This window comes from Chlamydomonas reinhardtii, chromosome 14, assembly GCF_000002595.2.
Source record: "Chlamydomonas reinhardtii strain CC-503 cw92 mt+ chromosome 14, whole genome shotgun sequence".
NCBI classification, from domain to species: Eukaryota; Viridiplantae; Chlorophyta; class Chlorophyceae; order Chlamydomonadales; family Chlamydomonadaceae; genus Chlamydomonas; species Chlamydomonas reinhardtii.
In genome coordinates, this window is record NC_057017.1 from 2729421 (window position 1) to 2750507 (window position 21087).

General features: G+C 64.7%; 6 protein-coding genes across 6 annotated transcripts in view; 3 read left to right on the top strand and 3 right to left on the bottom strand.

The window, feature by feature from the left end:
- CHLRE_14g626800v5 (uncharacterized protein) overlaps positions 1-3100 on the top strand; it is an 8852-nt gene extending 5752 nt beyond the window's left edge. The window contains exons 3-4 of the mRNA XM_043070293.1: positions 741-2072; positions 2290-3100. Coding sequence (XP_042916966.1) covers positions 741-2072; positions 2290-2619 — 1662 coding nt within the window. The 3' untranslated portion in view covers positions 2620-3100. The remainder of the gene's footprint in view (positions 1-740; positions 2073-2289) is intronic.
- Positions 3101-3248: 148 nt separating this feature from the next.
- Positions 3249-7440, top strand: CHLRE_14g626900v5 (uncharacterized protein). Its single transcript, XM_043070294.1, has 8 exons — positions 3249-3498; positions 3595-3639; positions 3734-3800; positions 4126-4238; positions 5005-5123; positions 5674-5818; positions 6151-6228; positions 6555-7440. Exons 1-8 carry the CDS (start codon positions 3436-3438, stop codon positions 6657-6659), a joined length of 735 nt encoding a protein of 244 aa, XP_042916967.1. The 5' UTR covers positions 3249-3435; the 3' UTR covers positions 6660-7440.
- Positions 7441-7452: 12 nt separating this feature from the next.
- On the bottom strand, positions 7453-9778 carry CHLRE_14g626950v5 (uncharacterized protein). The gene is made up of 3 exons (XM_043070295.1): positions 9687-9778; positions 9244-9482; positions 7453-9064 (listed from the first exon to the last, which is right to left on the bottom strand). The coding sequence occupies exons 2-3, from the start codon at positions 9286-9288 to the stop codon at positions 7817-7819; spliced, it is 1293 nt and encodes a 430-aa protein (XP_042916968.1). The 5' UTR covers positions 9289-9482; positions 9687-9778; the 3' UTR covers positions 7453-7816.
- Positions 9779-9828: 50 nt separating this feature from the next.
- Positions 9829-16608, bottom strand: CHLRE_14g627000v5 (uncharacterized protein). Its single transcript, XM_043070296.1, has 7 exons — positions 16469-16608; positions 15688-16174; positions 15129-15375; positions 12806-14776; positions 12315-12377; positions 11647-11918; positions 9829-11244 (listed from the first exon to the last, which is right to left on the bottom strand). Exons 2-7 carry the CDS (start codon positions 16129-16131, stop codon positions 11170-11172), a joined length of 3072 nt encoding a protein of 1023 aa, XP_042916969.1. The 5' UTR covers positions 16132-16174; positions 16469-16608; the 3' UTR covers positions 9829-11169.
- A 100-nt stretch (positions 16609-16708) lies between these two features.
- On the top strand, positions 16709-21070 carry CHLRE_14g627050v5 (uncharacterized protein). Its single transcript, XM_043070297.1, has 6 exons — positions 16709-17050; positions 17189-17293; positions 17530-17610; positions 18017-18150; positions 19007-19102; positions 19660-21070. The coding sequence occupies exons 1-6, from the start codon at positions 16949-16951 to the stop codon at positions 19721-19723; spliced, it is 582 nt and encodes a 193-aa protein (XP_042916970.1). The 5' UTR covers positions 16709-16948; the 3' UTR covers positions 19724-21070.
- A 2-nt stretch (positions 21071-21072) lies between these two features.
- CHLRE_14g627100v5 (uncharacterized protein) overlaps positions 21073-21087 on the bottom strand; it is an 8576-nt gene continuing 8561 nt past the window's right edge. Inside the window, exon 7 of the mRNA XM_043070298.1 lies at positions 21073-21087. This exon is cut by the window's right edge and continues 1386 nt beyond it. The gene's annotated coding sequence lies outside the window, so the exon portion shown is untranslated.

Consider the following 21087-nt stretch of genomic DNA (forward strand, 5'->3'; position numbering starts at 1 on the left):
GGCTTGGTGCAGGGGTAGGGCTTGGTGCAGGGGTAGGGCCGGGTGCAGGGGTAGGGCCGGGTGCAGGGGTAGGGCTTGGTGCAGGGGTAGGGCTTGGTGCAGGGGTAGGGCTTGGTGCAGGGGTAGGGCCGGGTGCAGGGGTAGGGCTTGGTGCAGGGGTAGGGCTTGGTGCAGGGGTAGGGCCGGGTGCAGGGGTAGGGCTTGGTGCAGGGGTAGGGCTTGGTGCAGGGGTAGGGCTTGGTGCAGGGGTAGGGCCGGGTGCAGGGGTAGGGCCGGGTGCAGGGGTAGGGCTTGGTGCAGGGGTAGGGCCGGGTGCAGGGGTAGGGCTTGGTGCAGGGGTAGGGCTTGGTGCAGGGGTAGGGCCGGGTGCAGGGGTAGGGCCGGGTGCAGGGGTAGGGCTTGGTGCAGGGGTAGGGCTTGGTGCAGGGGTAGGGCCGGGTGCAGGGGTAGGGCTTGGTGCAGGGGTAGGGCTTGGTGCGGGGGTAGGGCTTGGTGCGGGGGCAGGTTCAGGTGGGCGGGCGGGCGGGCGCAGGTTGGACCTGGAACGACGCAACCGCAACCGCGCGCTTGCCGATCACCGCTCACGCCACAGCTCCACAGCGGCGTGCCAGTGCTGGTGTGCTCGTGTGCTCACGGCCGCCTTTTGCCCTACACGTGCAAACGCCCCCCGTCTTGATTGGCGATGGTTTATCTTGGGACTGAAGTGAACTGCCATCCGTTCCCCACCCGCGCCCCCGCAGCCCCGCCTGGCCACGTTCCACGCCAACAGCTGCTCCACCCTCCTGGTGGCCCTGGCGCGGCTGCTACAGCCCGTGCCGCCTCAGCTGCTACAGCCGGCTTCCGGCTCCGACGCCGCCTCCGTCCACCCTTGCGCCGAGCCGCACCCGTGGCCGCTGCCTCACGCGCCAGCCGCTGCGACCGTGTCCTCGTCCTCACGACAACGCGCGAACGCTGTAGCTGGGACAGCGGCAGCGCCGTTGGGCCCAGCGGTGTCAACTCAATCCACACCGGCAGCCCGGCAGCAGCGGCTGCAGCGGCGGATCGAGCAGCATGGGCGGCGGCGGGAGGTAGCGGCAGCCGCTGCCGCGGCTGTGGCGGAGCAGGAGGCGGCGCGACGGCGCGGGGTGCGGCGGCGCGCCGCGGCGGCGCTGCTACTGCCGCGCGGGCTGGCGGCGGCGCTGGTGTCGCAGGCTGTAGCACCACAGCTTCGGTACATGTCTGGGCGGGAGCTGGTGCACGCGCTGGGAGCTCTGGGGCGGCTCGGGCTGACGGCGGACCGTATCCCTCGGCTGATGCTGGTGGCGGGCTCCGCAGCGTCTTCAGAGTCGTCCTCCTCTCCTGCTTCCCTCGCCTCCCCAGCCGCCTCACTCTCCCTCGCCTCCCCAGCGTCGGCAGGGGCGGCGGCGAGCAGCGCAGAGCGTGGGGCAGCATCGATGGAGGCGACGGCCGGCGTTCTGGACTGGCGACAGCAGCTGCTAGCGGCGTCGCTTGCATTCCTGGAGCCGTCCGCCGGCGCCGGCGCCGGCATCGTCGCCGGCGGCCACATGGCCGCTGCGTCATCGTCGGTGGTGACCTCTGCCACGCCAGGCGGCTCGGCCGGCGGCCCGGCCGGCAGCGAGGGCGGGGCGTCGCCACGCGCGGCGGTAGCGCGGCCGCCGCTGACACCGATGCAGCTGGCGCTGCTGCTGCTGTACACGGCACGGGCCCGGTTGGCGCCGGGGCCGGGCTGGCGCGCCGCCTACTGGGCCGCCACCGCCGGCGGGCCCCCAGCCGCTGCAGCTGCAGCTGCTGCCCTGCCGGCCTGGCGCAGCGGCAACGGCTACAGCCACAGCCGCCCCGGCAGCTACAGCCACAGCAAGCGCGGCAGCAATGGCTACAGCCGCGATCAGGCCGGCAGCTACAGCCACAGCCACAGCCACGGTCCAGGGGGCCAGCGCGCCGCGCTTTCTCTCATGACGCCGCTAGCTCTGGCGGCGCTGGTGGAGGGGCTGCGGTCGCTGCGGGTGGTGCCGCCGGCGTGGTGGGCCGCCGCCTTCTTCGCCGCCACTGAGGCGTCGCTGCCAGCGCTGCCGGTGAGTGCAGAGGCGGTTTGGGGAATCCCGCCGTGGCAATGGAAGCAATGTTGGGTTCTGGGGGTGCTATGATTGCGTGTCAACCTGATCGATGTCGTGCTTCGAGCTCACCGCATGGGGCAGTACTACCCACTGCTCACCCCTGAAACTTGAGCTTGAAACGTGACTGGCCTCCTGACCCCCGCCCCAAAACACACGCGCCGCCACCTACCCACAGCCCTCCTGCGTCTACCAGCTAGCGCGCCTGCTGCTCTACTCGCCGCTGCGCCCGCGCGGCGCCTGGGTGCGCGCCTTCCGCGCCCGCCTGGACCTGGTGGCGGCGGCGCTGACAGGGCACCAGCTGCGGACCTGCCAGCGCATGGTCCGCGCCGTCAGCCGCCGCCGGCGCTACGCGCTCGCGCCGGGCTGGCTGCCAAACGCGGCCGCCGCGGCAGCGGCGGCGCGGCGGCGGCGGATCGGGCGGCGGCGCGCGGCGCGACGCGCGGCGGTGCGCGCGATGGGCGCGCAGCCGGACATGGATGCGGGCACGGGGGTGGCAGGGGTATGATAGTGAGGGGCGGGGGGCGGGGAGAACAGGTTTAGAAACTGCGGAACTTGCGTTCGAGGTCTGAGCCTTAGGGTGCGACGACGTCGCGGATGGCCGGGTGCGAATGCCCTGGCAAAGTAATAGGCAGTCAGTTTTGTTAACGATTGTTTGCGCAGCAGGATGCGGGGTCATGGTGTGCGCGTGCAACGTGTTGTGTGTCAAACTGATTTGATTGTTCGTCATTCGTGTGCAGAGAGTGATGAAGTCGCAGGAGAGGTGCGGTGTGGAGGGAAGTCCCAAGCATGATGGTTCTCGGCCTCAGAGGCCAGAGGGTTCAACGTGTGGGTGCGTTCGTTGGAGCCTGGCAAGTTGCAGGCAGCGACGCAGCGTACTTGAAGGTTTCTTTGGAGTCAAGATGGTTCAGCGAGGTTCAGTCCGTCAGCAGGAAGCCTGTTGCAGCGAGGATGTAAGCGTGGGGGACCACCCTTCACACCTCGTACTTGCCGTGCGCCCGCGCGGAGTGGGACTGGCGTGGGGCTGGGTACCGCGGGCGCGCGCCTACCTGGCCGCGCATGAAGTCACACAACCAGGGGACACTCGGTGGTGCTGCACGTTGTATATAATCAAAGCGAATTGATGTAGACGTGCTTCTTTAGAGAGTAGGATACAACGGCAGGCATACGGGCGACTTGCATGCGTTGCTACTGCCTCCAAGCGGGCCGAGCGATTATAAACCTTGCTGTCGCACACAGTGGACTGTTGCAAACAAATCATAAGTTCAGCAGGCAATTGTTCAACTCAACTGGTGTTTTACAAACTCGTTCCAGCTTCGCAAACATGACCGGCAAGAAGGTTATCGCTCTGTTTGATGTGGACGGCACCCTGACTGCGCCCCGTAAGGTATGCTGCGATGAGAATCCGTGTGTGACTAGGAGTGCGTGGAAATGTTGCGATCGAAGATTGACATTCTGGGCTCTTGGGCCGGCTCGCGGACAGGTGGCCACAAAGGAGATGCTGGACTTCATGCAGGAGCTGCGCAAGGTACTTGTGGACTCAGGGCGGGTGCACTTGACCTGCGCGCAACCTTCTCGGCCCCGCCAACCTCGATTCCTCGTCCCGTGTTGCACTTGAGCAGACGGTGAAGGTCGGCATTGTGGGCGGCTCAGATCTGCACAAGATTGCGGAGCAGCTGGGTGATGGACGTAAGTATTGGTTCGTCGAATGGCGCGCAACCGCCACCCGACGGCGGCCTCACGTGTCGCTGGCCCACCAGCGCACCCCTTCCCCTCCCAACCCCGCGCGCGCGCCTGCCGTCCTGCTCCTCCCCCAGCCCCCCTCCCACATGCGCCTCGGGCACCCGTCACGCAGCCCCGGCGCCCTGCCGCGCATACTGCATCCCGCTCCGCACCCAACCCCCGCCCCCTCCCATCCCCCCCTGCCCTCCCCGCCCCTCCTCCCCTTGCCTGCAACTCCCTTCCCCCCTCCCCTCCCCGCCCCTCCCTTCTCTCCCTCCCGTCCATCCTGCAGTGCTGACGCAGTACGACTACGTGTTTGCCGAGAACGGGCTGGTGGCGCACAAGGAGGGCAAGGAGCTGGCGGTGCAGAGCCTCAAGACGTTTCTTGGGGAGGACAAGCTCAAGGTGGGGAGGAGGGGAGGGATTGGGGGTTGAGGGGGGATAGGGGGGTTGTAGATACCAGCCCAAACTAAACCAAAACCAACGAAAACGAGCGGAGCACAGGCAGAAGTGTTAGTTGCAAGCGATAATATACTTATGGGATGTGGGCCGTGGCGTCGAGGAGCAGCAGGGCGAAATGTCGCCGCCCGGGCTCGGTGGCGCGCACAACAGCACAGGACAGGCACGCGGACGCGACAAGCAAATCCCGCAGGGGAGGGATTGGTGGGTTTAGGGGGGATAGGGAGGTTTGGGGGATAGGGGGGATTCGGGCGGCCATTCGGGACACAGGCGGTGGGGGTGAGGAGTCCGGTGTGGGGGGGGGGCACAGGAGGCGGTGGGGTAGCCAGGCGGGGGCGGCGGGGCTGGCTGCGATGCGGGGTAGGCATGTGGGGGCGGCGGTAGCGGGTGGGGACACATGCAGCGGCGGGTTCGGCCCATGGCGTGTGCGGAATGCGAAAGGACGTTGCGCTGCCGTTCCATCACCACACCCTCCCTCCCTCATGTGACCGTGTCCCTTTCCTCCCAAGCCTCCCTCAGCCCATCTGCTCCTCCTTGCTCGCCCGCCTCCCCCTTCCCCTCTCTCCCCCGCCTCCGCCCCGCTCCCCATCCCCCCACCTCCTGGCTACACCTTAACTTCTATAATGATCATGAATGCACCACCCCAAGTAACCAACACCAAAAAACACACACACGCGTAATGTGTTCCTTGTGCTCTTTAACACACGCGCAGGAATTCATCAACTTTGTGCTACACTACATCGCCGACCTGGACATACCCATCAAGCGCGGCACCTTCATCGAGTTCCGCAACGGCATGCTCAACGTCAGCCCCATCGGCCGCAACTGCAGGTGCGGGTGGCGACTGGCTAGGGTGGGGGTGGGCGGTGGGGTGGGTGGGGGTTGTCAGCACGAACCCGAAGAAGTTCCCCCATCATCATCATCATCATAATCATAATCATCATGGGGAGCGGTAGCCGTCCATGTGGAGGATGGAGTGGTAGTGGACGGGCGGGGGGGGGGCGGCGGTGTGCAGGGAGGGGGGCGGGATGACCGCGGCGGAAGGGGCGGGATGGAGAAGCGGCGGCAGTTCGGGTGCTGCCACAGTGAGTGGGGTGCATGCAGGCCAGACCCATGGTGAGCCTAGACCATGCACGTCACGGCAACGCCTTCCGCCACCACCACCACCACCACCACTGCGACCTCTCATTGAGTCAACAATTGGACCCGCCCATACGCGTTTTCCTCGTCCCCACAAACGCTGCACACACAGACACACACACACACACACATACACACACACGTCGCGTCATTGGGCGGGCTTTCGTTTCCTTTTTTTAACACACACACACACACACACACACATACACACACACACACACACACGCACACACACACACAGCCAGTCGGAGCGTGACGAGTTTGAGAAGTACGACGAGAAGGCGGGCGTGCGCAAGGCGTTTGTGGAGGTGCTGCGGACCAAGTTTGCGCACCTGGGCCTCACCTACTCCATTGGCGGTCAGATCAGCTTCGACGTGTTCCCCCAGGTGTGTGGGTGGGTGGGGGGTGGTGGGGGGCGGTGTTTAGGGGGGCGGCTGATATGCCCGAGCCCAACGAAAGACGTCTCAATTGTCGCCCATGCCGCCGGGGGACAGGTCTGGGGGTGCTGAAAGGATTCGGGGCGTGGGGGCGGAGCTTGTGCTGCGTCCGGACCGAGTCGCTATGAGGTGGCGGCCCGCCCCGACCCACATGAAGGGCATCCCTCCTCCCCGCTTTGTACAAAGCTGCCTCCCGCTCTCTCCCTTCCGCTAGCTAGCCAGTCACTCCTGGTGCTGCCTCTGCCTCTTTCCCTCCCGCCTCCCGCCTCCTTCTCTCCCAGGGCTGGGACAAGACCTACTGCCTGCAGTTCCTGACCGAGTTCGATGAGATCCACTTCTTTGGCGACAAGACCTACAAGGTGTGTGTGTGGGGGGGGGAATGGAGGGTATGTGGAGCGGTTTGGAGGAGCAGGAAACGGGAGGGGGCCTTCGGGCGGATGGGAGCCGTGCGAAGGGCGGTAGTCTACAGCCTGAGCACAAGGCCGGAAAGCCAGAGCCAGGTCTCTGTGTCTCTCTCCTACCATCATCACTAGTTGACATCTGGCTCCGTCACGCACTCCGTCACGCACCATGCCATCACGCACCCCGGCCCCCTCCACACACACACACACAGACGCACACACATGCACACACACACACACACACACACGCACACACACACACACACATACGTGCCCGCACACAGGGCGGCAATGACCACGAGATCTTTGAGAGCGAGCGCACACTGGGCCACACCGTCACCAGCCCCGACGACACACGCAAGCAGTGCACCGAGATCTTCCTGGCGTGAGGGCGCCGGGCGTAAGGGCACCGGGCGTAGGGGCTCCGGGCGTAGGCGGCTTGAAAGGGCGCGCCTGGCGTCAGGGCGCCTGTGTGGGCTGAGGCTGGACGGGCAGGGGCAGTGGGAGCCAGTGGGCGGAGAGCTGCAGCGCCATGTGGGTGGAGGGCGTGAGTGGAGGAGTCGGTGTGGGTACGGGAGGAGTCGGCGGGGGGGCTGTGGGCAGCGTACGGTGATCAGGAGGCGCGGGGAGGGGGACGCATGCAGTGGAATGGCAGCCGCGCGGGTGCCAGGGGGGCGGGGCGCAGGGAGGTGGGTGTGAAGAAAAGCAAATGGAAAACAGGGAGGTGCGTGTGTGTGCAGGAGCGGGCTGCGGTTTGCTCGGGATCCTTCCTGGGGATGTGTATTGGTGGCGGCCTGGCAACCAGGTGGGCCAGGGCCACGGCCAACCCGGATCGGGGCGGCCTGGGACCTTGTGCGCGGTGATACCTGTTCGTGTGCGAAACCGCGCTATTGCGTGATCCCTGTCAGGGGTGTGGCACTGACCGAGCTACGCGTGTGACGCTATTGTGCGACTGCTCGAGCGACAAGTGAGGGGAGGGCTTCTTGTGTGAGACTGATGCTGGGGATTCTTTCTTAACCCGGTCATGCGGCAATTGCGCTGTGTGCTGCGGCTCGACCGTAGATCGATTCTGAGGGCTACGTTTGTTGTGCGTTTGGCGGCTGCATGCCAGCCCGCACGCCTCGTGTGTTCAATAACGGGGAAAACCCTATTTCCGCCCGGAAACGCAGTGCCAGTAGGGGGCGGTCGACGGTCGGGACGTGGGCGGAACGTTTAGTTCAGCACTTCAGCCTCCCAGGCTCGGCAGCGCGATGGCTCGCCCTATTTCACAGACAACCCGTGGACTAGCCAAGGCACTTCATCAAAGTCTCTTGATTGCCAACGTCACCGATACGGGACGTTTCGGGGCATGGGGGCCATGATGTGTGTCCGTAGCCCCCCTGCAGCTGACTGATTGGAGCTACGCAAGGGTCAGCTTCGCAGCGACATACCACCGGTAGCCTGCTGGGGTCTGGGAATTACCCTACGGGATTTCATCAACCTGCCTCAACACTGTCCCGGTAGCCACCGGTAGCCAACAGCCGCCAGCCTCCTTCCAACTTGCCGCTCACACAATCACCTCGAGGCTGCCCGCGCGCCCCGCCAGCCCGCCGCCGCTGCGCCCTGCCGCGCCAGCACCCACCGCCATGCGACCACCCGCCCCCTCCACGCCGCCGCCTTCGCCACCACCACCACCACCACCCACACGATCACCACCACGCATGCCCGTGCCCGTGCCCGTACTGCTGTACAGCCCCCTGGCGTGTATGTACGCCGCCACGCCCGCCGGCAGCAGGTGCCGTACGGGTCGGCCAGCCGCCAGCTCGGCCCGTACGGCGGACGAGCTGATGCTGTTGCCCACGTGGTCGTACACCAGTACGACACGGTCCCGGTGGTCGTGCAGCACGTTCCCCGGGGTCGACAGCAGGCCGTCGAGGGGGCTGCCGGCGCGTGCAATACACACCACGCCGTGCTCGCGCAGGATGACGTCCGGGTTGCGCCACACGCCCGGGCTGGCCATGGAGGCGAGCACGTCCGCCCCGCACAGCAGCATTGCCCGGACCGGCCTCTCCTGCTGCTGCTGCCGATCCTGCCGATCCTGCTGCTGTTGAACCACTCCTGTGCTGGCCCGCGCCTGCCCCTGCCCCTGCCCCGGCCCCCCCGCCTGCGCTGCCTGGACACCGCCTCCCACGGCTGGTGGCGGCCGCTGCCCCTCCTGCTCCTCCGCCTCCGCCGCCTCCGCCGCCTCCGGCCCTGTGCCTGCGCCTGCTGCCCCCGCCGCCTGCAGCAGCCAGGCCCTCAGCTCCCCCTCCACTCGTCGCAGCACCGCCAGGGTTCGTGTGTAACCCGGCTGCGCCGCCTCCCACCCGTCCACCATCACCAGGTCCGGCTCTGGGTCCGGCAGTAGCAGCGGCTGCAGCTTTGACGGCTGTAGCTGCAGCTGCGGTTGCTGTGGCAGTAACTGGTGCTGCTGTGACGGCGGCGGCTGTAGCTGCTGCAGCTGCGGACGTGGCTGGATCGCTTCTGAGCCGCCGCCAGCGGGTAGCGGCGCCACGGGGCCTGCGCCGTCTCTCCCACCCACTCCCGAGCTCCCGTGCCCACCACCGCCGCCGCTGCCGCCATAACCTTTGCTGCCGCCGCCGCCGCTGCCGCTCACATGCGCGCCCTCGCGCACGACAGCTGAAGTGGCGGCGGTGGAGGTTGCGGCGGCGGCAAGGCGGCACATGGCCACTCGGTCAGCGGCGGGCGCCAGTCCTGCCTTGCCGTACGAGTCAGCCACGGGGGAGAAGTACACGCCCCACACGTCGTACCCTCGCTGAGGGACAGCCGGGGGAGGGGGGTAGCGGGGAGGAGAGAAGTGTGGTGAGGGGCAGGGATGGGACTACCGTAGTGGTGAGTCAGTGGGCCGGATCGATATTCGTGTATGTTCACGCATTACAAAACCTGGACGTTGATGTTCTTCTCCCTCTGCCTTTCCCTCTCCTCCCCACTCACCCGCAGCAACTCATCTGCCGCCAGCTCCGCCATCCGCAGATGCATCACGGTAGGGGGGTTGAAGCTGCCGGCAGCCACCAGCACCACGGGGGTGCGGGGCTGCGTGGAAGCTGCCTTGCAGCTGAGCTTGTCGGTGGGCAGGGGCGGGTTGAGGGGCAGTGGGGCGGGTGCCGGCAGGCGGCCAGGGCCGAGGTACGTGCCGGAGGAAGGCACAGATGCGTGGCTGGGTGTGGCTGGGCCTGTACGCAGGAAGGAGGGAGAGGAGCATGCTGGGTGATGTCTTGCTGTGCAGGTCCCGAGGTACGTATGATGAGGTGTGCAACGCATGCCGTAGCGGCGGGGAGGGACCAGGCAGAAGAGAGGAACGGGGCACCGTGCCCGCGACGAACGACCCAAGGGGCTGGCGCCAGCGAGCAAAATCGCACACCAGCACGCTCTCTTACCAGCCCGCCACGATATATCAGCAGGCGGCTCTTGCGCTATGCTTGTGCTAGCCAGCGCAGTTGCTGCGAGCGCTGCCGAGCTGGCTGCGAGCGCCAGTTGTCGTCTCCCCCTCAATGCCGCTTGCAAAAGGCTTGCCATAGTATCGGAATAATTTTACAATTTCTAAATGTGGCTCATACACTATTCACAGTGCAACATGCTCGGCAAGAAGTGAAGAAGGCCGCATTTGTGCTTGAATCAAAAGCGTTAATAATGAATCCTTGCATTGATTGTGCTATACGTTTGAGTGTATCTTGCACGGCCGTGTACTTGGCGGTGATCTGCCCTTGCGCCGGGTTTGACACGAGACACATTGGCACCGCCGTATGTACGCCTCGTCTCCCCCCCAAGCGGCGGTATGCGTCAGCACCATTACACACGTTGCAGCGTCGCGGCATTGGCGCCCGTAGCCTGACAAGATCAACAGGGGCGCATGCCAACTTTCAAATTACACAACCACCACTTACAGACGCTAGTAATCAGCCACAGCCAGCCCAGCCGTCAGCCGCCGTCCTGGAACACCACGACGTTGGGGGCACTCAGCAAATCCGTCGCTAGCCAAGCCGAGGTACCTATTATCTGTACCCCCCCCCCCCCCCCATCGTGCTTGCTGATGGCAAGTTGGCAACACAAACTGTCCACAAGAGATGCACGTCACGCACGTGTGAACACGCGAGCCGACTGGCCCCGTGCTACGCAGTTCACAAAAAAGAATCATGCATGCACAGCGCAGGCCTGCACCACGCCACGCGCTCTGCCGACGCCACGCCGCGCAGCCACTCATGAATGTGCCTTCCCTCATGTTGCCTCAGTCCCTTCATGCGTGCAGCATCAACATCAACAGCAACAGCACCCTCAGCACTGCAATCCGCACCACGCCGCACTGCGCCCCTCGCACCCGGTCCATTCGACAAGCCCGAACCTGTGCCAAGTCAATGTGCCTGGGCTTGTCCCAGGGTAACGAGCATGCCTTTTGGAATTATGTTCCTCTCACCCAGTACCGGACGTTTCGGACGCGCAGCGAATGCCGTGCGGCCGCCATAAGCATCGCGCTAACCCAGCCAGTAGCTCTGGGCGCAAATGGAGGCGCATGTGCGCCACAAACCCACATACATGCCAAGCAACGAAGCGCCTGAATACCGTGTGCAACAGCAGTTTAGCAACACCACTTGTGGCCGAGGAAAGGCTAGGAAGCCAGGGCGGCAGCACACCCACTCGAACCTGTAACAAAGAGCTACCCACACCACAGACAACTCCTACGGTACCGGTACTTGATCACGAACTGCGAAGGGCTTCACACATGTTGTACATGCGCGTCCAGCACAATCCTGAAGGCCTTGCCCAGTCAGCTGCAACCAAGAACAAGCCGAGAGCCCACGGTACATAATCCCAGCTAGCGGCCTGGCAGCAGCTAATTGTACGTACGTGTCGTCGTCTTGGTGCTTAGTAATAGTCCGAGTCAAAGGTGCCACCGCTGACGCCGTCCTCCGAGTAGCCGCGGCGCTGGCTGTCCGTAATCTGCGGGTGTGTGCAAGGATCGTTGGAAAAGCGGATGCGCAACGGATGCACAACGGATGCACAGCGGATGCACTGAAGGGGGATTAAGTGATTTAGGTCCGTTGTTGTGGCAGCAGATGAGAATGGTCGGAAGGATATAAAAATGCAATACGCCACGCGCCATTGGGGGCCAACCCAACAAAACCAGACCGGCACGCAGGTTACCTCACCAGGGCAGACCTTGCCTGCCGCAAGCCCACACAACAAGCCCATGTCGCGGCATTCTCCCAAGTGAAACAATGCACACGGTGCGCGCGTGATTCACGATTAACACAGCTCCGTGACACACCTATCAGGCTATCACACACGACATACACAACCCCTCCCCAAAACACACACACCTGCCTTTCTCACCGCACCCACCTGCCCCATCACTTCATCGTAGTCCTCGTGCCAGCCCGCGCCCATGCCGCCGCCGCTGTGCCCCGGCGGCGCCAGCCCGCCCAGCGCGCCCAAGCCCGACATGCCGCCGTCGCCGACACTCGCAGCCGCCGCCGCCGCCGCCGCCAGCAGGTCCAGCCCGCCGGCCCCTGCTGCGCCGCCGCCGCCGCCGCCACCCAGCACCCCCTCGCCGTCAGACCCGATTCCGTTGGCCAGGGCGTTCATTGCGCCCATGGGGCCTGAGCCGCGAGGGTCTGTGGAACGGGAGAAGTTTGTGGTTTTCAGGGTCGATGGTGAAGGTTTGAGAGGGCGGGGTTACATTCATGTTTATTCAAGAAGTGAAGGCGTAGCCAGCAACAGTAATATATGGGGGGGGCTAATCCTAAGCTGATCCCGATACAGAAGAGCGAGGGGGGCGCGCGGGGGCAGGTGAAGGCAGTGCCTGAGCACTGATGGTTGGGATCCAGGGCGGTAAGGAGGACCCGTTTGAGGAGCGAGTGCTGAGGTTTGCGCAAGCAGCCTCGCCAATCAAGGACATCACGCAATCATACCGTAAGTTCACGTGATACGGTAAACTGCTGAACTTGCGTGCCACATGCGATCCCAACGATGCAACGGCACGACAGACAGACTGCCAGCACTGCACTGACCGTGCGGGTCGTGGATGAGGTCGAGGTCGCCCCACACCCGTGGCTTCATGTAGGACTCCGGGTCTGGGGGCAAACGCGGGGGGCGCGGAGAATGCGGCAGTTCACGAGCGAGGGGCTGAGAAGGAAGGAGTAGGTAGTCCGGAGCTGGCACGGGAATCGAGACAACCCCCGGCACACCGTATCCCCCCGGCCCCCCCAGTCCTGCAGTTCTCCTTGCCGCGCAACTGTTTCCTTACGGGATTGGTTCAACGTTAACCCCCCCCCAAAGCACCTGTGAACACAAGCCCGCTTAGCCCCCCCTCAACCACCCCCAGCCCCGCCTCAACCAACAGCCCCGCCTCAACCAACAGTCCCACGCATGCCCATCCCCTCATCCCGCCTCAACCAACAGTCCCACGCATGCCCATCCCCTCATCCCGCCTCAACCACAGTCCCGCCTCAACCAACAGTCCCGCCTCAACCAACAGCCCCCCCCCTACACACACACCAACCTGCGGCCACGTCTGCCGGGTTGATCTCCGTCTGGCCCAGCATCAGTGACGGCGCGATCTCCATCAACTCATCCAACGACGTCAGCGGCGACGACGTGGCAGACGACAGCGACCCCGTCGCCGAGCCCGCGCCCCGACGGTCGATCACCTCAATCTCCAGGCCGCGCTCGCCGGCGGCCGCCGCCGCGTCGGCGGCGCTGCCGCCCGCCGCCGCCGCCTCCGCGGCAGCGGCGGCCGCCTCTGCGGTGACCGCGGCCGCCGCGGCCTCGTCGATCGTGGCGGCGGCGACGGCGGCGGCGGCGGTTGACGCGAAGGCGCGGCTGTCCGGCGACATGTGCAGCAGTCGAAGGGCCGCGCGCACGCGCTCCGGCGTGGGGCCGGTGGGACGAGCAAGCAGCGTCAACTGCCCGTCTGCCTCCAGAATGGCGGCGGTACGAGCAATCACGCCGTACGTCTGTGATGGTACGGCCGGCAGCCGACCCACGGTCTTCGGCAGCGGATCGGAGCTGCCGCCATTACCACCACCGCCGCCGCTGCCGCCGCCGCCGCCATCGCCGCCGCCATCACTGCCGCCGCCGCCGCCCATCTCATCAGATGGTGCTGTGCCTCCGCTGGCGGCCCCCGCGGTAATGCTCCGGCTGCCATGGCTACTGCCGCTGCCGCTGCTGCTACTGCTGCCCACACCACCAACGCCACAGCCGCCGCCGCCAACAAACCCCATGCGCGTCGGCAGGCTGCCCATCACCATGCCCGCGGCAACAACCGGCGGCTTCACCCCAGCCGCCGCTGCCACCCCGCCCCCGCCCCTGCCACCGCCACCGCCACCGCCTCCGCCTCCGCTGCCGTGGATGCCGCACGTCTGCGGCTCAGAGGACACGGCGGGGTTGGTGCCCTCGGCCGGCGGCGTGTGCATGTGCGCCGCGTAGGCGGGCTGAGCCGGCCCACGGGCCTTGGCAGTGGCGCTCGGCCGCGGCGTCACGTGCGACTGCATGCCCGCCTGCAGGTCACGTGCCTGGTCCGACCAACCGTGACCGTTAGCGACGTTATCCAGCCCCTCGATAAACTGCCGGTCCACGTCACTCAACGACTTCAACCGCCGATCGATGGCGGTTGGCGGCGGCGGCGGCGCGTGCAGCGACAGAGGCGCGGTCAGCCGTGGCGGCGCGGCGCCGCCAGTGCGGATGGCGCCGACGGCGCGGGAGATGGAGATGTCCTCGGGAAGCGACGCCGGCGGCGGCGGCGGCACCGCCACCTCCGCCAGTGCCTTGGAGGCGGCGTCGCCCTCGCTCCGGGCATTTGATGCCGTACCAACTGCCGCTGCATTGTGCATAACGGCGCCGTACAACGACTTCTCGCCTGCCACCTCCTCGTCTGGTACGTCTGGACAGTTGCCGTACAGCTCCAAGATGCCGTACCCAGGCCGCTCATCACTGGCACCGTGGCTTCCGCCACCGCCACCATAGTGCTGCTGCTGCTGCGGCTGCTGCTGCGGCTGGCTGCTACTGCCGGTGGTACTGGCGGCCGCCTCAGGAGTCCGGTCCGCCAGCGCCGCATGCCTCGAGCGTCTGGCGGCTGTAGCCGCCGGCGGCGGCTGCGGGTGTAGCAGCTTGTGCCGCCGCCGGTGCGGCGGAGCCACGTCATCATCGGCCACGTCCGGGCCTGTGGTGTACACCGCGGGCGCCGAGGCTGTAGCAGCACCGAGGCTGTAGCCGCCGTTGCTGCTATCGCTTCCCCTCGCAATGCCCGCCGGACGGCGATGCGACATTTTGCTGGGCTTGAGTTTGTGCGGCGCCGGCTTCTTAAGGGCCGGCGGCGGCGCCACCGCTGGCGGGGTCGGCATGACGTTCGAGACGTCAGCGGCATCGCCAGCGGCACCACTGCTGCCGACCTCGTCGCCGCCGCCGTCGGCACCGCCGCCGGGCGCCGCCGTCTCCACCATCACCGCGCCCTCCTCCACGAAAGCCTCCCGCTCTGGCCAGGCGCGCGACAGGGCATGCGGGCGTCAGCGGAACGCAAAGCGATGGGTGCATCCCAAGCGGGCTGGCGGCACAGGTGCACGGAGCAGGCTGCCGCGACGGCGGGCCGGACCGCTTCCTTCGCCCCATGGCTCCCGCGCCTCCATCTACCACACAACCCCCCATCAACAAGACGTTCGCCGATCCGCCGTTCTCCGCTTAGGACCCGCCCTTATCAAGGCGATTGCCATTCCCGCACGCGCAGACCCTTCCTCCCTCCTTCCCACCCTTTCCTCTCACTCCCTCCTTCCCAGTCCCCACCCTTTCCTCTCACTCCCTCCTTCCCAGTTCCCACCCTTTCCTCTCACCCATGAACGCCTCCATGCCTAGCTCATCGAAGGGCTCCAGCTCCCCCGTGGCTCCCACGCCCCTGCCTCCCATCGTCGCCGCCACAGACATGGCACGCAGATCTCGGTCGGCTGCGGCGGCGGCCGCCTCCGCCACCTCCGCCTCCTCCGCCGCCGCCTGCTGCGCCGCCAGCCGCCCCGCCGCCGCCGCCGTACCACTGCCGTACTGCTGCTGTACGGCGAGTGACGCCATGGCGGCGTCCGGCGCCTGAGGGTAAGACGCTTATGTAAGTGTGTTCACGGGTGTGTTTTTGAGAGGCCAGCACTCATTTACCTAAAGCATAACGACAATGTAAAACGGAACCCACCGGGTCAGCGCTATGCCCTAACGTTGTTTACGCTACGTTCAACAGGGTGCGTGTGTTCAGAAGGAAAGGCAGAAGGAACGAGCGAAGCGGAATGCGGGCCGGAGAAAAGGAACGATCAACAGCGTGCGTGCGTGTGACAGGTGGGGAAGGAAGACACGTCCAAGAACCTACACTGCGCGCGCTGGCGGATATGTGCATGTGTCAAGCCTCACCTTGTCTTGGTGTCGCTGCCGAGTTGACGGCACGAACGGCACCGCATTGCCCTGCTGCTGCGTGATGGCGGGAGCGCCAGCAGCGCTTGCTTCCTCCACCGCATCCAGCGGCGTCACCGCCTTGCCTTCTGCCACTGCACCGCCGCTCCCGCCGGCACTACCGGCATTGTTGTTGCCACTGGCGCCTGTGCCGGAGCCGCCTTCGCGGAAGAAGCGAGCGACCGGCGAGCAGCGCGAACGGGGCAGGAACCCCGGCGCCAGGCTCTTGGTGGTGTCATGGCGTGTGAACGCAACAGTCGTCGGCTGGGCGGAGCTTAGGGACCGCGACGCTGCAGCGCTGGCGCTGGGAGGTCGGCCAATAAGCCGCCGCATCTGTAGCTGCGCGCCAGTGCTCGTTGGCAGGCCGACTGTGGACGTCGGGGGTGCATGTCCAGTTGCGGACATGCTCGCTTTGATTATGCCTCACCAGCTTCTCAGGCCGTGACGCCTGCGCGCAAGTAATTTGCCGATACCAGCCGAACTGTAATGGTGGATACCGTGAGCTCGCTAGCCGGACAACGCTTGATGACGCAGCCAAAACAAGGCGCGATTGTGCTAAACGCTTTACTATGTCACAAATAACCAGCCAGAATACATGCTGCAGTTTCCGCAAACATCAGATATAGCATTGCGAGCAGCGGCAGGGGCCCGCAGCAACCAACTGGGGCTTCCGGACGCAAACGTGCTGACGACACGCGGTCGACTGCGCCTAATAGTGGGCGCTCTGAAAGCTAACACTCACGATGGAGACAGTCGATGCACTTGATCAAGGTACAATTGACTTTGCCTGCTGAAAGGTTAGCAACTTTGTCCGGTTTCAAAGCTCTTCGGCAGCGCTCGCCTATCTGCCAGATGTCTTGTATATGCCTAAGCGCTCTTTGTTGAGTTGTCGGCAAGCGAGTGAAGACAGAGGAACGTCTGCATGGACTTTTACGACAAAGTCGAGGAATTCTTCCTTTCCTCAGCACCTGCAAGGTCCAGTGACAAAGCAAACGTAAATCAAAGACGTGCACACACAAATAATCAACACTACTGTATCAACCACTAAGTCCACGACAGCTTTCACGAAAGCAAGACCGTGCATCCGACTCACCACTTTCACTGCTGCTCTCGTTTTGCCCGCCGCGACCTGCTTAAGGTTGCTAGATTGCCCACACGAAAGCAACTTAACTGCGTTACTGCGCGTCATCGTGCGGCTTGGCGAGGAGTCCAATCGTGACGAATGTCGCTTCGGCCGAACAGCGGGGTGCTTGCCCCGACCAAGCAAGCCAGGAAGTGCGCAGTGCCGACACCAGCCCGCAAGCTGGTGATCATGCAGTTCAGGGTAAGCGACGACGAGGAGAGTGCGGGGACGCCCCTCGAAGGCTAGGGGAAATAAAGTCGTCTGTGGGCGCCTCCGACACCTGTCTCTGTACATAAAATCTGCATTTATAATAAATGGAGATGCGCCAATATGCTACAGGGCCCAAACCGGGAGGCCGCCCGTGAGAAGAGCCAAAACGTCGATGGACTTGAAGTCGCGGACGCTGAGCCCTGGCGCCGCAGCGTTGACACCATGCTACACCGAGTGAGTAGACACTCTGTTTTCTACTCCATATCATCTGCGAATTTGGGATCCATGCTGATACGGCTCGATAGACGCTGATACTCCCGCTCCGGGAGGCTCCTCTGCGTTTTCGCCCAAGCAGCCGCAGCAACACTACCGCGTCTGCAGCTGCACATGCCTTCCTAGCCCGCTCGTACAACCACATGCCACTGTATCCGTCTCACCTACAAACCCCCGCACCCCCACGCACCGCACAGGCCGCCTCCTCGCTGCAACGCGGCCCCTGCACCTGCCTCAGCTGCCGCGGCGGCGGCACCGTGGAGTGTGCGCAATGCAAGGTGCGCGTCAGGGCTCTCAGGCCTAGTAGTTAGCCTACTAGCCCAGTTGCCTGACGGTATGGCAGCCTCGGAGCTTCGGCTTAGCGCCTGAGAGCCTTGGCTTAACTTCCGCACTGGTGTCCGACCATCCGCCGCCCAGCCAGACCCACTCCGGTCTCCACCCAGTCATCCCACGCACTCGCCTCCTCGATGCTGTCCTCCCAAGTCGCGCACAGGTCCCGTACATTCGGCTCCTCTCCCCTCCCTCTCCTCGCCCCTCCCTCTCACCCCTCCCTCTCACCCCCTCCCTCTCCCCCTTCCCTCTGTTTCCTTGCGGGATTGGTTCAAAGTTAACCCCTTCCCTCTCCCCCCCTCCCCCCTCCTCCTCCCCTCCTCCTCCTCCTCCTCCTCCCCCGCCCCCCCTCAGGGCGCGGGCCGCCTGGGTGCCGCCGCCATGGAGCGCAGTCAGCTGCTGCGCGGCGCCTTCCGGCAGCTGCGCATGGCGGTGGGGCTGAGCCACGAGGTGCCGTACTGCAGCTCCGAGTACATGGTCAGCAACAGGTGGGAGAGGGGGAGGGAGGAGGGGAGAGGGAGGAGGGGGGGACGGGAGAAGGGGGGAGGGGAGAGGGGGAGGGAGGGAAGGAGAGGGGGAGGGAGGGAGGAGAGGGGAGGAGGGGGTGAGAGGGAGTGTGTGTGTGTGGGGGGGGGGTTCGAGTGCGCACCACCCCTAACCATACCCAGGTGAAGAATGCTTAGGCCAACATGTAAAGGGGGGGAGAGGCAGAGGGACGGGGGTGTAGGGGAGAACGAGAAGGGAGAACAGTCCCAGGAGGAGAAGGGAATGGTTCTTAGGAGTCTCGAGGCCAAGGCAGAGTGCCAGCAGGGGACGTGAAAGGAGTGCTCAAAGCCTGAGGCCAACCGGGGATGTGGGGGCGCATACACTGTCAGTCTGAGGAGGGACGCGGGCTGGAAGGGGTTGCGCGACTTGACGGAATGTGGTAATAAAAAAGAAGTGGATGAGGCGGGCAGGACAGGGCTGGCACATAGGCATGGCGCTGCGTGCATGATGACGACTGTACATGTGAGCCGGGCGGGGCGATGAGGGGAGGAGCAGGAAGGGGACGGAGTGTGGAGGAGGGGATGGGAATGGAGTATTGGACAGGAAGGGGCGGAAGGTGGTGGTGGCCTGGTGGCTGGGGCACATCGTTCTCAGTATTCCAACCTCAGATCGGGCGGCGGCATACGTCGCCGCGGCGCGCCACGCACGTACACTCGCCCACCTCGCCGGCATGTCCCTCCATGATCCCTACGGCCCCTGCTGCCCTTCTTGTTCTGCTCCTGCTGCTGCCGATCCTGCACCTGCTGCTGCTGCTGCTGCTGCTGCTGCTGCTGCTGCTGCTGCACCACGCGCGCTCAGGTGCCCTCGCTGCCACGGCCAGGGCCGGCTGCTGTGCGAGCTGTGCACCGGCAGCGGCCTGCGATTCCCCCACCTGGCCAAGAACCACTGGCGCCAGTAAGTGGCGGCTGGGGGGGGGGGGCGGCTGGGTGGGGCGCGGGTGGGGCGGCGGCTGGGGCGCGGGTGGTGGCGGTGGAAGCGGTGGCGAAAGCGGCGGTGGGCAGCGGCAGCGGTGGCTGTACAAGCGGCTGTTTTGGAGCGGCGGGTCCATGCTTACATAGGCAAGGAGCGCGGCAGCAGGGTACGTGTGCGCGCGACAAGGCCTGTGGGCTGGGGGACTCAATTGTGCTTCTGCTTGGCGCCGCTGTCGGCATTAGCTTCAGCCCGCAGCCTGCCTCCGTGCTGCCGCGGGCAATTTTGACACTTGGCGTCCTTAGCAGCAGGGCCCAACGATGGCTGGTTGGGCAGGCAGCAGCATACGGCAGTAGCTGAGGGCATGGTGGGATTCGCCAGGTGGCAGCGGCAGTAGTTGGGGGCCGGAGCATGTTGCGTCGCCGCCGCTGCCCCCACATGCAACCATGCACATGCTGCAGCTGCATCTGCAGGTTGTTGGACGCTCTAATGCTCTCTGCCCCTCCCCGCCCCGCCGCCCACGCGCACACCTCAACCATCAGGTGTGCGGGCCAGCCCGGCGCCGAGGGCGTGGCCCCCGACACGGAGTGCACTCTGCCCGAGTAAGGCACGCGCACACACACACACACACACACACACACACACACACACACACGTGTGTGTGTGCCGTATTGCCGTTGCATCATTACAGTACGGTACGGTACAGCGGTACGGCAGGGCTAGTGCACGTGTCTGGTTGATTGCGACAGATGAGAAGAGCCTGGTTGGATCGGAAGGGAATGTTCCGGGCCACGAGATGCAGCCGTCAAAGGCAAGGCCGGGACCGAGCAACTGTGTTGCGATTGATTGCACATCATGTCATAGTACTGTTTATTTTGAAGGATTTTACAGTAGTCAGTCATTTGTTGGTCGGTACCGCGTGCATGGATACGGCGGCTGGCTGCGGTCGGCAGCTGCTGCTGCGGCTGTGCAGCAGCAAGTGCTTGATTTGGTGTGGGCCGGCGGCACTTGTGAGTGGTCGAGCAACGAAGCTAAAGGACGCACATGCATACGGCATATTGTCGCATTCAAAGGCTGGCAGCTGGATGGCGGACTGGATGGATTGAGGTTGGGCAGTTTGGCCCCGGCTGCGCGGCGCGGCGCTACTGCTGGCGAGAGTGCGGCCGAGCTATTGCTGCAGGGAACCCCGCCGTGCGCGCGCTGGGGCACCCCTGTGGGGGCGCGCAGTGTGGGTGCGCATGTGTGCTTGCAATCATGCGCGCATCAGCCCTACGCGTGTGATTTGATCATACATACCGGTGACCAGGAGGCAGGAGAGAGGGAGCACTCCATGTCCTAACCCGCAGGACATCGGCGGGCGCTTTAGCAGCAAATGGTAGCAAAGGGTGTGCAGAAAGGTGCGTGATTTAATTATAGGGCATAAGAACGGTAGGGTCCTGAGGCCCGGCGGTTCTGCACCAGGACAATGGTTAGGGGTAATAGTAAGAGGTATGATATTATTGCAGCTTGGAATAATGCAGCTTCGTGTGTGTTGCCGGCGGTGTGGTTAGCCGCTTGAAACGGCGGCTGGTAAGGTTTTTTGCGTTGCGCGGTACCGTGGCCCCCCGCCACTGGCGTGTGGTGTTTGTTGGCGGCCACCTGGATTGACCACGCACGCTGCAAAGGGCGGGCAAAGGAAGGGTTGGAGCGTTCGGTAGGGGAGACGCGTAGCCGCATACACACACCGTGCGTGCTAATAAGGGCACGTCACGGGTGCGCAGAATTGGAAGGCCCGAGGCTGGCACGGCTGATATGCGTGTGTAGCAGTCCACGTGAGGGGATTCGGATTGTGCGTGGCGAGGTGCGGTCGGAGTAGTTTTGCGAAAGAAGAAAACCCCCTGCCTTGAACCTGGCGGGATCAAGGGGAGGAGGTTAACTGTAGTGTTAGTGTTGCGGTTTAGCCTTTCGGGCATCCTTAGCGCTAAGGATGC

Coding starts and splice junctions, on each gene's coding strand:
- CHLRE_14g626900v5 (XM_043070294.1), top strand. CDS start 3,436: ATGACCGGCAAGAAGGTTATCGCTCTGTTTGATGTGGACGGCACCCTG. Junction 3,801..4,125: donor GGAGCAGCTGGGTGATGGAC/GTAAGTATTGGT, acceptor TCCATCCTGCAG/TGCTGACGCAGTACGACTAC. Junction 5,819..6,150: donor GCTTCGACGTGTTCCCCCAG/GTGTGTGGGTGG, acceptor CTTCTCTCCCAG/GGCTGGGACAAGACCTACTG.
- CHLRE_14g626950v5 (XM_043070295.1), bottom strand. CDS start 9,288: ATGCATCTGCGGATGGCGGAGCTGGCGGCAGATGAGTTGCTGCGG. Junction 9,065..9,243: donor CGGCAGATGAGTTGCTGCGG/GTGAGTGGGGAG, acceptor GCTGTCCCTCAG/CGAGGGTACGACGTGTGGGG.
- CHLRE_14g627000v5 (XM_043070296.1), bottom strand. CDS start 16,131: ATGTCCGCAACTGGACATGCACCCCCGACGTCCACAGTCGGCCTGCCA. Junction 12,378..12,805: donor CCCGGCAGACGTGGCCGCAG/GTTGGTGTGTGT, acceptor GTTTGCCCCCAG/ACCCGGAGTCCTACATGAAG. Junction 11,245..11,646: donor ACGATGAAGTGATGGGGCAG/GTGGGTGCGGTG, acceptor ACACACCCGCAG/ATTACGGACAGCCAGCGCCG.
- CHLRE_14g627050v5 (XM_043070297.1), top strand. CDS start 16,949: ATGTCGCTTCGGCCGAACAGCGGGGTGCTTGCCCCGACCAAGCAAGCC. Junction 17,294..17,529: donor TTGACACCATGCTACACCGA/GTGAGTAGACAC, acceptor CGCACCGCACAG/GCCGCCTCCTCGCTGCAACG. Junction 18,151..19,006: donor GAGTACATGGTCAGCAACAG/GTGGGAGAGGGG, acceptor ACGCGCGCTCAG/GTGCCCTCGCTGCCACGGCC.